Below are 14,397 nucleotides of genomic sequence, written 5' to 3' on the forward strand. Positions count from 1 at the left end.
CCTGCTTTCAGTTAGAACCATTCCAGGATGGGTTGTTCTAATGTCACTTCCTGCTTAGTTTGTGAACCCAAATGCTTTTCTGCCTTGAGTCTACCTTTGAATTTGTAAATTTTTTATAGCTAGAGTTGTACAGATCAATTGTACCAGACCAATGACTTTAGTAAGAAAACTTACTAAATGTCTGGTTCATTTCCCATTTGCATAAGTGGCATATTGGATGTGAGAATGGGGCACTATAAAGGGCATAATTTGTACTTGAAACTTGAAAAAGTTTATACAGGATATCTATAAAAGCCTCAAACTGAGTATTTTGTAACACCTGACTGTGTGGAAATTATTCTTTTACAAGTCTTCGCCCAAAGATCAGTTTATATATTTTTAAAACTTTTTTTTTTCTGTTTTTTTTGGTGATATATATCTTGCAAGATTAATTGTAGAGTTTTTTTTTCTTTTTGCACGGATGATGGTATTGTGGGTTGCTGATAAACTTCCCACAAGTGTAGGATTTACATTAAAAAATTAAACAGGGAGAGGGTTTTGCTTTTATTTGGGTTTATATGTTGGGGGAGGAGGGGATGGCAAGCGCAAGTTTATTGCTCTTCATGTATGTTTTTCTTGAGGTTCTTTGAATTTTGCCTGAGATCTTTAAATGGAACAAATTTTTTAGAGGCAGTTCTGTCTACAGTTCAGCATAAAGTGTCTTGAAAAGCAAAGGACATATATTTACCACCTAACAGTAGCATTTGGTTTTCAAGTATTCAATCTAAGCAGAAAGGTCAGGCTTGATTTCTGCAATGTGAGTACCTAGGTATAATTAATTTGTTTAATAAGCACTCTTAGGTAACTTTTCTTTTTGTTCTTAAGGGGAAAAAAAATTGTACCTAGAAGGAATTAAAAACAAGCAGAGCAAAGAGACTTAATTTGGTATACTTTGTGTGTTTTAGTGACCTGTCTCTACATGAAACATTTCTGTCTCCATTCTGAGATTCCTTTTATGTTGCAGGAATTACTAAAGCAGTTGAAAACAATATAGTTTGTTATCAGTTTAAGAACTCTTCAGCCACAATACATCTGTTTGCTTTTCAGAACCAACAGAGCAGCACTTTAGGAAGTTCTGTTGTTCGATATGACAAACTTGACCAAGCAGAGATCAAAAGTCTGCTCATGTGTTTCCTTCATATTTTAAGAAGCATGTCAGATGGTAGGTAATTCCTCCTGCTTTTTATAAGTTCAAAGTATCTGCTGGATTTATGCCTGTTATTTCAATAAGTTTTCAAAATCAGCAGAATATTTTAGGTGTAAGTACCATGATTTACTGCATTTTTCAAATATGTGTGAGCACTCAAACTCTGATGGAAACCTTGTAAGGATGAAGTACTCATTATTTATTCAAAGTGCAAGGTCAACTAGAGGACATTTTAAGAAAGTGAATATTTGTGTGTGATTGTACAGTTTGGCTTGGAAAACAGAGGTGAAGAGTAATTCATTGCTCTGTAGAAGTGCCTTGGGCTAGTTCATTCCTCCATTCTACAGAACTTGCTGTATTACAGGGAGCCAAATCATTTGATTGCTGTATGTATTTCTATTTCTGGTATATGGGACTGTTAGTACTTCTTCATTCTCCTGGGATGTCTGTGAGATGATCCATTGAATTTTTGAAAGGGTCATGTTATCCTGGGGAAGATGACAGTGGTACAGAAATACAGTGTGAATAGCACATCTTATTTGTTTGTTAGGATCATACATTTTGGAATCATCCCTGCCTGTAATCAAGGAAAAAAATAATAAATTTTAATTTAAAAAAAAATAAATTTTGGGACCAATCTGTAAAGAAGGAGGTTATAGGACTAGCAGTCTGAAATATTCTGAAGTCTTACATTGTTACAGGGCTGTAGGTATTACAGGCTACACAATTATTACTATGTAAAATATGAAATTGGATGGGAATATTATGGGACAATTAATTAACATCACATTGCAGAAACTCATTTGGAGAATTTATATGTGCATTTGTATAATGAGCTTTAAGGAAAACTTCAAATATTAATTGTTATCTTTTAAATTACTATTCATTTTCCTAGATGCGTTGTTTACATATTGGAACAAGGCTACAAAATCTGAACTCATGGACTTTTTCACGATTACAGAGTAAGTTTTTGTTATGCTTGTCATGCAGCTGTATCTTTGGCTGTTCCATTAACAACATATGAGTGAATATCAGCATGTGTAAATGTTTTTTATGGTTGTGGGCTTTTTCTAAAATAGGATCTGTTCAGGAGTCCTTAACTTGATGTCCACTATTGTATGTCTGTCCAATTCCATGATAGTTTCTGGAATCACGCTATACAGAAGGGATCTCAGGGAGTTCTTGAACAAGTAGTGCTCAGAGTGTTGCAGTGCTCTTGGAAGAGGAACCAATTGTCTTGATACCTTTCTGCATTAAAGTGCATCTTTTAGCATCAGCTGTTAAATAGGAAATATATGGTTGCATAGCGAAACTGATGCAATTGCATAACTTCAGAGCCATGCTCCTAGCATTGCTCATGTGTCCTCTGCTATTGTCTAAGGGAGTAGATACATGATGAGTCCACTGTTTTACCATCAGCTTACGCTCCATCTGAAAAACTTAGAATCTAAAAGACAAGAAGATATCAGAAAGGGGAATTGAGGTTATTTTGTGCTCAGAATGACAAGTTTGGGGAAGGTAAACATCATTCTGACTTAGCAGGTTGGAGACAGCTAAGCTATTCAAGGTCTCAATAAAAAATGGAGCTGAGTTGAAGAGGCATTAAGGCAGCCTCTTCTCTCACTCTCAGCTGTCACATGGAAGACAGAGCCTGAAAACTGGCTTTCATTTTGGCTTTACACTTGAAAGAACAACTTTTAGAGGAAATTTCCTCCTTAATGGAGGAAAAAGGGCTGTTAAGTTGTTTCTGTATTGTTGCAATAAATACGTTGTGAAAAGAGTAAAATATGAGTATTACAGCCTTCACTCACACCACTTCTCTTGATTTGAAAATATGACTTCTACTTAATTAGTCATTAGTGTTGTGCACTTATCAGTAATATAGATTAATTTTTTAATGAAATTGTTTTGTTGTTAATTTGTCTTTGTCATCATCTTGTAATAAAAGAATGTTTCCTTTTGAAAATAATTCTTTCAGAAACCCTGTTGCTCTCCTAGAATCTGGAGACCTTAAATAAAACCCAGCAAAACAAAAAAAGTCAGTTGGAAACTGAATTTAGGCTGGGGTGGAGGGAAGGAAATGTTTTACCCTTATTTTGAATGCTTACACATAATTTACAAAAATTGTGTAAATAGGCAATGTCTGGTTATCTCTTTACTTCCCTCTTCCATGTTAGTTACCCTGGCTTGTTGCCCATTTGTAAATAACTGTGGCTGTGAGACGTTTACCTTCCTTGGCTTGGGGTCTGGAAGGGAATTTTAAGGCTGGGAGAAATAATTTTTATGATGTAAGAGTTTAAAGTTAACAATAACTGTTGAGTAACTCCAGCCAAGGTAAATCTAGAAGAGGTTTTTTTTAAGTGTGGCTTCTTTGACTTGTGTTCTCTGCAGGGTGTGCTTACATCAGTTCCAGTACATGGGAAAACGATACATAGCCAGGTACTGTGTGGAATTTAAATTTTACTGTCTTGTTCTCTAATAATTACTCTGTGTAAGACACACCTTGAACCTCTATAACAAATAAATTGCACAAGTAGAAGAATTATTGTGAAATGATGCGTAAGATTTTGGAGTAAGTAACTGGTTACCATATTAACTATTGTGTATCCTGTCTGGAAGTCTGGTATTTGTTTACAAATGAACTGTGAGCTGTTTGTCAATGACGACTTTAAAATCCACCCCTTAATTGCTATCTCTTACAACATTTATTCCTTGAAATAATGTGTTTGGGAAAGAACTTTTATGATGTTTTGCTTATTCAGTTGGCCATAAAACCATGTAAATTGAAATGTTTTAGAAATTTTGTATGTATAGTGTTTTTACTTGAAGGTGAGTAGTGAACATTCCAATGCTGCTGTTTTTAAATTTTAAGTCTGAAGAAAATATGTGGGAGTCAAAAACTTGTATTAATTTATTTTAATATCTTTGCATTAATTTTTTTAATGCAAAATGGTTTTTAATGGAGTAAAATATAGCAACTTCTTTAGGCCTTACACTGTGATTGACGTGGTAATACTGTTATAATTAAACTGGTTTGGGTAAAATACTGGCGCTTTTGAACTCAGTGAGAAAGCTGTTGCTGACTTTGGATGGTAATGCATTCTAACTATAATGTTAGGTATTTTTTGTTTTCATTTAGATTATGTGAATCCTCTTCAACGAACTTGACTATCTCCTTTGAGATTTTTCTGGGGGGCAGAAAAAAAGTTCACATAACCTAAAAAACTCAAAAATAAATCTGGCTTTCTTGAGATTTTGATTGTAATCTTTGTGTTCAAATGTACATCAAACTCTGGATTTACAGGAGTCTATAATTTTCAGACTTTTTGTAAAAATTCTTCCAACTGCTTTGTTTGACTAGCTTGTAGAGGACACTACCACACTTCCTTCTCATTTACTGATCACCTGGTCTGTGTGCTGCATGTTAATGTTTAAAATGTTGAGCTATTGAAAGCATCTGGTGTTGTGAATTTTCCCAGTGAATGTAACTTTCATGTCTTTCACATTGTCACTACACTGAAGTATATCACAATCAATGCACGCACTCTTAAAATACACAAATCGCAGAGAATGAAAGGGAACAGGGAATTCTGCAGTTCGAGCACTGGTTTTCATTTTTCAGCTCTGGTGGTGGTACACAGTAGGAAGTTAGCCTGTTCTGATTGCTAACACAGATCACTTCTCTGTTTTCTTCATTTAATTGCTGCAAATTTAACAAAGTCTATGGCTCTTCTCCCTTCCTGCTTGGGTAAGAAGTATATGATACTATCTCAGTAAATTCCTACTCTCCTGTTGCATGTGTGCTTACTAATTTTACTGCTGTGTGTCCTAACTTTTTTGCTAAAATTTATGCAATCAAAATAGAGTTTTGGGTTCTGAATATTTTCAGAATATTTATGTTTTCAAATTTTTTTTTTTTCAAAAGCCCTGAAGTAAATTTAGCACTTCAAGAGTGGCTGCTTGTGTGCTTTTGCTTTCATGCTTTGAGGTTTTAAGAAAGACTTTGCTGTGATGCTTTTTTTTAAGCTACCTATTTTTGTTTTATAAAGAAAACAGTGAATAGATTGCATTACAATTCTTTCTATAAAACTTCTTGTGCTTAACTAACAGCACTTCCTGTCTTGCTGCAGTTTGACATGTCTAACTTTTGCTTCTATCCCATTTCACCCATCTTGCAGGAACCAGGAGGGGTTAGGATCCATAGTTCATGATCGAAAATCTCAGACATTGCCTGTTTCCCGTAACAGAACAGGAATGATGCATGCCAGATTGCAGCAGCTGAGCAGCCTGGATAACTCTCTCACTTTTAACCACAGTAAGTCTCATGACATGGTAACATCTGTCATCCTCAACCAGTACCACAACACCACAGACAGGTCCCAGAGCCACACCAGTGCATCCCAGTGACTTTTACTGTTCCAGGTCAAACGAATAGCTGGAAGCAGTCGATGGTCTGTTCTCTGCTTTGTGATAGAACAATCACTGCTGGCTGATGCCACAACATGGAGTATGGTTAACTACATCCTAAAACAAACCTAAAAGGTTAACAGTATCCTAAAACTATATTTTAATATTTTCTTTTAGCTACGTATGCCTCACACTTGTGCTGCACGCGGTTACAAAATGTATTTTTTTTTCTATTTGTTTTATTAAGCTTCAATTTGTTTCTCCTACATGGTATTATAAATTACTAGTCTAAAATTAAGTATATGTATTCTGACCGTATCTCCATGTTTTGACATCCCCTAAGGAGAAATAAGTTTCTTAGAATTTCTACAAAGATTGTGAGCCCATTATTTAGTTTGTCTGGAAGTAAAAAAGCGTCCAATAATGAAGTGATTTTTCTGTTTTCAGTGTGAGAAAAATATCAAGTATTCTTGGAATTTCTGTAGACAATGGTAAGATTTAATCAGGTTGAAGTCAGCTTGTATAGACTGCTGTATTGAAAACTAAATCTGCTTGTGGCCTATCTTTTTAAACATTCTGCTTCTAAATTGCAATATACTGTATGTAAAGTATTCTAAAGCACCATTTTTCAATTTTCAGCTTCAAAAAACAATGAAACTGGTTGACTAATTCAGTAAAATACAGCACTGGTACTGAAAAGATTTATGTACAGAAAAACAATTATTTGAGTTAACTGTATTTTCACTTTGTTCATTCTTTGATTTCTCAAAGCATATCTAACTGTCCCTTAAAATCTTTTAGCTCTTTTTCTGTAATATAAAGCAAAACTTAGCCTAATTGCACAAGACTTATCACAGTCTTGTGTAAAAGTGAAAAAGCACAAAACCTCTCAATTCATAAATGCATTCTCACATCTGTTGAAATGCGATTGCTTGCTTTTAAAATATCAGACAGGTATGTCTGTGGAAATTACTTTTTTTTCCCTTGCAATCAGTCTCCTAGTGGTGTATCACCATAATTTCTACGTCGTTGTTGATACACAAGAGAAAGCCTTTACATAATGTGGCTACACATTTGATACAGTTTAATACTTTGAAGATAAAGAGTGGTTTACAAAAAAAACCTCTGAGAATCATAACATGTCCCTGTGCAGAGATTTCATGCCTTCAGAAATTGGCAATGTTTACTGATATTTTAGGAAACAGTGAGCTGAAAGATTTTAAAAAATGCATGCATATGTTAAAATAAACTTTCTGTTCTTTTCCAACTGAAGGAAATTATGAAGGAAGGTGTTTTATTGAGATAACTTTGTCTAAACTGACAATAGGTGTTTTTTTAATGGACAGTTAATAAATATCAGGATATTACACATTGTATTTACCAAGGTTTTACAAATTGAAAACATGTTGTATAAACCACATCAAGTGTGAAATTGATTTTTATATCTTTGATCTTGTTGTTGTTAACTTCCAATTTTGTTTATGTGTCAGTCTGCCTCTATCATGTATCTAAAGTAGCATTCAGAGCTTGAATAGTTTTGTAAATATTTTGTGTGAGATACATAAAGAAAGGAAGTGTCTGGTGGAAATAGTTGCTTTACTTGTTTCTAAAATCAAGATTCTTTGGGCAGATGTCTATTAGTAAATTATAAACTTATTTTCTCCCTTTCTAACCACCTAAGCTAGAAAGAGAAGTGAAATACTGGTATAAGTGATACCTTTAATCTCTGAGAAATTTCACTCTAGTTTTGTGCTTAAAGAAAGAATGTATAAATCTAAAGGAACTGGTAGTTATGGGTATTCATGCATAGTTCAGCCAGGGAAGCAAGAAAGTGCAGAAAGAAGTGGCCAGGTGTCATTATAGAAGAGTATGGAATTTCTTCTGTTCTTTACTTCATCTCAGCAAGTTTGTCATCCTTGTCATTGATTTAGTGATGCTAAGTTGTCTGTAAATCTAACATATAAACATAATCCAGACCAAATTTTTATAAAGCAATCCAGTCATGTTTGTCAATCTCGTGCTTAATGACCAGTGAGGGAACATAAGTGACACATTATTATCAGTGCTGAAGCAGGATATGTTTTTAAAATTATTAAAATACACTATGGAGCTAGAAGTGATAGAATGTTTTATTAAATATGGAGGCATTGCATTGGATTGCTACAAGAGCAGAATTCATTTACTTACGGGTGTTAAACTGCAGGATTGTATTCCTTCAACTCTTACTATTTTGTATTTTTATCCTGGTTGACTTGTGATTAACTTCGAGACCATTGTAACATCACTAAATTCCAGAATTACATATTTTCATCTGTAACTTCATCCTACTGCAGTACTTACCAATATATACACATATATATATAACTGTGTAGCTTTATATATATATATATATATATGCATGTGTGTAAACATGTACATATGTATGAAATATCACAGATTTTTTAACTCCTATTTAATGCTTCTGTTGTTGAAATTCTTACTTAATATATTTTATGATCCTGTGCAAATTATGTTATGAATAATTATCTGACCGTATTTGAAACTATTTAAATGCATATTTTCCTGTATTGAGTACTAACTTCTGTCAGGCTTTTTACTTGTTAATCTTTTCCTAGTTCAGCAAGTCTTTTGGAAATAAGGAACATTTAAATGAGTGTATCCAGCACTTACACTTCATTTGGAATTTCTGTAGGCTATGGCCATTCAGATGCAGATGTCCTTCACCAGTCTTTACTTGAAGCAAATGTTGCCACTGAAGTTTGCATTACAATTCTGGACACGCTGTCATTATTCACAATGGCTTTTAAGGTTTGTTCATGACTTGGTGTTAACTTTTTCCATAAGTATCTTTGAGAAGAAGTAATTTTTAAAACTGTTTTTTAAATTGCATTTTTATAGTCTTGTTAAATAGCATTACTATTTTTAGCTTCTCTAGCACTGTATTTTATTATTTCCATGTAATACTGATAATATCTCACAGCAAAATGCTTTGGCTTCAGCTGCACATCATACACCAGCAGTAATCTATGGGAAAAGCTCCTTCCTCAGTCTAACTTAAAAATTGTTCTAGAAGCTTTAGTGTCTACCTAATATTAGTGGTGAAAGTGGCTTTTAATGGCCATGTGAGGTGAAAGATCTATGGCAGAACCATAATTGGACACTCTCAGACTTTCATATGAGCTTGGCTACTTATTATAGTAATGCACTCCTTAATAGTGCTTTGTGTGTTCCTCTTGTGTAACTTTTTTCCATTTGTCCACTAATAAGGCTTCTTTTAGTTGTATCAGTTGCTGTAGCTCTCCTGTGGAATCTTTATATAGCATACTCACTTACTTACCCCTCTTGGCTGTTTTTCTGAGGTTTTCCAGACTTTAAAATCGAAGCCATAAAAAAGAAAGATGACAACTCTAGCTTTTCATTTTATTAGGGCAGCATATCCAGATTCTTGCTTGAAGATTCAAATTTAGTGCATTATTTTAACCTAGTTAAGAAAACATGACCTTATTTACAATTAAATTCTTTTTCTGGTAATTTAATTAATAGAGTTTAGAGCCAGTTCTGTCCACAGACCTGGTGACAGAACTGAAAATTAAGATACCTAGCTATAAAGGTGTAAAGAGGAATTAACACTCATCCTTTAATTATTAACCCATCATGCTTGGAATGACAATCCTTCAAGGTTATCTATGTGCTGTATATTGATAAAGAGTATGCCAGAATAGTCTCAAAGATCCAAACAAAACTGTTAGGAGATTCAGAATCAGGAGCTTCTATTCAATAAACTGCACTAAAATACATAAAATCAGAGTCATGTGATGTTTTGGGTAGTAAGGGACTTCCAGAGATCTTCTAGTTCAACCTTTCTGCATGGACAGAGACAAATTCCATGAGGCCAGGTTGCTCAAAGCCCCATCCAGCCTGGCCTTGAAATAACTTTCCAAGGAAGTGAGCATCCTCTCCTTCCCAGGGCAGCCTGTCCCTCAGCACCCTCACCGTAGAAAATATCCCCCTCATGTCCAGTCTGAAGCCACCCTCTTCCACTGCTTTGGGGGCCTTGTACTGTAATGAAAAGAGCAGAGTGCACAAAGCTGAGCTTGCAGAAGGGGCAAGACCTTGTAGAATCACCTTGTAGGAGATGCTGCTATGAGAAAATTCCCCTGTCTGAGCTGCTAAAGCCAGTGTAAGCAAAGTCTGTTAATAATTTGAGTGTGCCCCTCAAAAAGCTATTAATAGTAATGGAGTTAATTAACCACTGATAAAAACAGTTGTGTTCTATAAGTCTATTCAGAAGGCAACACTTCCTTTATAAGCAAAATTAGTGAAGTGTTAGAAATACCTCATTAGAATTCAAGTATGTCTGTGTTATTAAACATCTTGTTAGTGCCACAGAGGTTATATTTTTTAAATGTCCTGCTTTTTGATGATCTGTATATATTCTTAGAGTAGTTTACATGTATTGCTGTACAAAACTCCTAAATTCTTGCTATTGTTTTAAAGAATCAGCTACTGACTGATCATGGACATAATCCACTGATGAAGAAAGTATTTGATGTATACCTCTGCTTCCTTCAAAAGAATCAGTCTGAAACAGCATTGAAAAATGTATTCAGTGCTTTAAGGGCACTTATTTACAAGGTAAGAAGTTAAAAAAAATTCATCTTCAAGTACTTGTCCAGTTTTTCAGTTAACAATATATTTAAGAACTAAGACCCCAAAATAAAATTGATGAATAAGGACTGATCGATCTCAGCAGTGTGGAATGCTTGTCCTTTGATTTGTTGTAAAAATAATTTTGTGTCATGAGCTATTCTTAGCTCTTTTTTTTCTACAGTTTGAGCATATATATATTTGTGTTTTCCCTGATATGCTTATTTTATCAAGATCTGACTAGTTTTAATGAATAAATTCTTTGTTTCATTCTTTTTCTTCAGTTTCCTTCCACATTTTATGAAGGTAGAGCTGATATGTGTTCTGCACTGTGCTATGAAATTCTGAAGTACTGTAATTCCAAGCTGAGTTCAATTCGTAATGAAGCTTCACAGTTACTGTACTTTTTGATGAGAAATAATTTTGACTACACAGGGAAGAAGTCATTTGTTCGAACACATCTGCAAGTTAGTACATCTTTTTTTGTTGTTTTTTTAATAATGTATATACACAGTTGCATACAATATGCTAAGCCCTGTCAGATAAAGATATTAAAGAATTTACTTGGGGTTCAAGCAAGGCTGGTGCTAAGAGTAAGAAGATTCCCATAAAAATATATTCAGTACAAGGAAATACTTAGAAACAGTAGTATGACCCTGTGTTTTGTAGGAAATGCATTTTATTTGTCAGTGCAAACATTCTGTTTTGTAGATGTTATTTTGTTTGTTAAATGGTGCACCCTTTTGGTTCCTCCTTCAGATGGTTGCATCTGAAGAAGGAAAAGAATGCAGCAGCATGCACATAATAGTCTAAAATAAAACAAATAACTAGAAACTGTGTATCCTGACAAAGCTGGGAATGGCTAGTTCACCTAGCAGTCAGTTATGTGTCTTGAATTTACACAAGGCTTTTTTATCTTGTCTATGTTATTGAACAAGTAACTGGGAAAAAAAACCCTAAACATTATTTTATTTAGAATAATAATTTTTCAATTAAAAAGAGCAAAACTTCTTTTGTAATTGCTTCATAGGTACATCTCAAGGGTATTTCATGAAATATGCACTAACAATAGATATTTGTTTCTGTCAAGGTTATTATTTCAGTAAGCCAGTTAATTGCTGATGTGGTTGGAATTGGAGGAACTAGATTTCAGCAGTCTCTTTCCATCATCAACAATTGTGCCAATAACGACAGAATTATTAAGGTCTGTTTTTATTCTTATTTCCATACCGTAGAAGGATGCTTGAAGACTCTTTCATAGCGCCTTTTCCAGTTATGTTTTATCATTTTGTTGTGCAGGGACTAGGGAATCATAGTAACTAACCTGACTTTCCCATGTTTTAGCACACTACATTCCCTTCTGACGTTAAGGATTTAACCAAACGGATCCGTACAGTACTGATGGCTACGGCTCAGATGAAGGAACATGAGAATGATCCAGAAATGCTTGTAGACCTCCAGTACAGCTTGGCAAAGTCTTACGCGAGTACACCTGAACTGAGGAAAACGTGGTTAGACAGCATGGCAAGGATCCATGTTAAAAATGGAGATCTTTCAGAGGTAAGAGGAAAAAAAAAAATCAAATTAGTTTTAGCTCTGTCATAAGCATAAGCTTACCTTTATAGAAAGGGAATGAACTATATGTAGTTGTTAGCATGTAACATAATAAATATTTTTAATAATCTTTGAATTACCAGATTGGTTTCAATAGCTGATAAGTTTCTACCCAAGTACATCTGTAAGTAATTTCTGGTTATTAATGTAAGGAACATGTTTAACTGCTATAGCTGACACACTGCTAAGAATGGAATGCACAATGCAAGCCATGGAAGAGAGGCCTTTTTCTTAAAAATATCTTTGTTATTACTTGCTTAAACCCTTAAAGCCACTCCTTGAATTCCTCTCCAGTTGCCTTTGCAGAATTAGCTTGATTTTATTCCAAATTACTTAATAAAAACAACTCCTAATGTTTTTAAAACTTATAAATATTTTTTTGTGTTGTTTGAAAAAAAGAAAGCTTTCTGATTTTACTGTGCTCTTAAAATACTCAGTTCTAGCAAAAAGGAGATTTGGTTGTGGGGATTGTTATATGTCTTAATGAAATATTAACATTTTAGCTGGATACAGATTAATTTTGTCTCTTTCTGGAAGGCTTTTCCATCTGAAAGTAAGTTGCTTTGTATGAAATCATTGCATTTCATAAACATCTGTTAAAATGAGCATCATGCAAGCAAGTAAAGATCTCCAAGAAAATAGGAGGTGCTATCTTCCTAACTCAATTCTTAGTACTAGAATTCTCTTCTTCTACATGGTAGCAGCACGGAAGGCTACAATACACATTACTCTCTTATTAGCTTGTCTTTTGAACTGAACAGCATCAGCTATCTAAGTCCTTTTCAGGACTAAAATTTTTTTTTTTTTTTATTAAAATCTTAGAATCTTTGACTGTGCAGCTAGATGGGGAGGTCTGCAAATCATCAAGTTCGAGTCAATGCAAAGTATGAATTAAAATTTTTGGTAAATTCTTACCTTTTTGGTCCACCTCCATTGTTTGAGGTTCTGCAGTCTCCCTATTTAAGTGTCCAGCTGATAGTTACAGTTAGAGTAATACTATGCTGAAAGCCTAAGCCTTTTTAATAAAACAAGAATATCAAATCTTCTCTTTTTTTGGTTCTCTTTTTTTTGGTGGAGAAAAGTGGTCATTGTCAAATCCAGTAAAAAACTCAGATATCTAAAAATTACTCTCTTTTTTTTTTTAATCTCATTTCCTTTTTTTTCTCTTTTCCAAACTGCACCAACCAAATTCCTTCAGATTCCATTCATAGGTCAGATCTCTATTGCTGCTTTCAAATGGCATGTCACCAGTTTCTTCAGCATTTTTCTTGGTCTGGAGCCAGAAACCAGACAAAACAGGTTAGCAGAAGGGCTACCAAATGTTGAGTAGAATCATTAATAGCTTAACACTTAAAATACCTCCCCCCAGAAAAAGAGATTTGCTTGTTTATATTACAGCATGATGTTCCCACCATGTGATTTGTGACCCAAATCACTCTTAGATTGTGAATTGCTGTCCGTGCCACTCAGTGCTCTGATTTAGAAGGAGTGAGTGCACTTGCAAAATTACTGTTTTACACAGATGAGGTGAAGAATTCTTACAGTAGTCATAGAATATCTCCTGCAAAGCAGAAAAAAAGGAAAACCGAAGAAATTGTCTTGTACTGTTGCTCTCCTTATATACCTTGTTTTTAATGGTCCCATTTTAATTGTTTTTTAAAAGATTGCTACTGTTTCTGTTTTAGGCAGCAATGTGCTATGTCCATGTAGCAGCACTGGTTGCAGAATATCTCACACGAAAAGGTATGATTTCAAAATCTTATTTTAATGTATTCAAATATATATTTTTTATTAGAGTTTGGGAAAATCAATTATTTCCTTGAGGAAATTGTAACTATTTCAGTATTCACCAGGGAAAGAATTCTGACCTAACCAGGTAGTATACTCAAATACTCAAGAGTATACTTGCATATCTAAGGGGCAGCATTTCAGATAAAAGCAAAGTAAAATTTTTGGAAAGTAAAAATTTTTATTTTACACCAGAGCTTCTAATAGCTCAAATCAGATCCTTTCTAAAGCAAAGTTATCTGTGAATATTCTTGTTCTGCAAGTAGTCATTCTCTCACTGCCCCTAGGGAAACCTGGCATTGCCAGAGGAGTCAAAATAAATTTGTACAAATGTTCAGGTGTTCAATCAATGATAATTGTGCTCAGGATGTTTCACCTTGCTGTAGTATATTCTGTGGAATTAGAATTAGAATAGACTGGAAAAAATGGCATGCCAGGTCCTGCCCCTGTATGCAGTTCATCATGACTTCATGGCAGTTTAATTAAATACTGCAGAAGTTACCTTGAGTATCTTACACTTAGGGTGGAGTAGATTAGACACAAATTTAAGATAAAGTAGGGAGATTTAGACACTACTTAGTTTGTTATGTAAAGGTCCAGATATTAACATTTTTGAGTCTTTTAAAACCCATTTGTACATTCACAATAATGTCATTGTATTTTAATCATGCAGCTGATCTATTTCTTTATTTATTTTGTGGTAGGTATATTTAAACATGGCTTCTGCTTTATCCACAATCACAAAATGGCCCAAT

General features: G+C 34.3%; 1 protein-coding gene across 12 annotated transcripts in view; it reads left to right on the forward strand.

Annotated features, from left to right (window-relative positions):
- Positions 1–14,397, forward strand: part of DOCK9 (dedicator of cytokinesis 9) — a 110,974-nt gene that overhangs the window by 84,110 nt on the left and 12,467 nt on the right. For 6 of the 12 annotated variants that reach the window (XM_086880821.1, XM_086880830.1, XM_023947812.2 and 3 more), the window contains 10 exons: positions 1,087–1,201; positions 2,082–2,148; positions 3,578–3,625; positions 5,365–5,501; positions 8,286–8,401; positions 10,091–10,228; positions 10,525–10,707; positions 11,331–11,444; positions 11,585–11,800; positions 13,540–13,597. In XM_086880821.1, coding sequence (XP_086736947.1) covers positions 1,087–1,201; positions 2,082–2,148; positions 3,578–3,625; positions 5,365–5,501; positions 8,286–8,401; positions 10,091–10,228; positions 10,525–10,707; positions 11,331–11,444; positions 11,585–11,800; positions 13,540–13,597 — 1,192 coding nt within the window. Of the gene's footprint in view, positions 1–1,086; positions 1,202–2,081; positions 2,149–3,577; positions 3,626–5,364; positions 5,502–6,040; positions 6,085–8,285; positions 8,402–10,090; positions 10,229–10,524; positions 10,708–11,330; positions 11,445–11,584; positions 11,801–13,539; positions 13,598–14,397 lie in introns of all 12 variants that reach the window. The other 6 variants (XM_086880824.1, XM_086880822.1, XM_086880823.1 and 3 more) reach the window with 2 other exon arrangements.

This window comes from Cyanistes caeruleus, chromosome 3 (genome assembly GCF_971803275.1).
Source record: "Cyanistes caeruleus chromosome 3, bCyaCae1.hap1.1, whole genome shotgun sequence".
NCBI lineage: Eukaryota > Metazoa > Chordata > Aves > Passeriformes > Paridae > Cyanistes > Cyanistes caeruleus.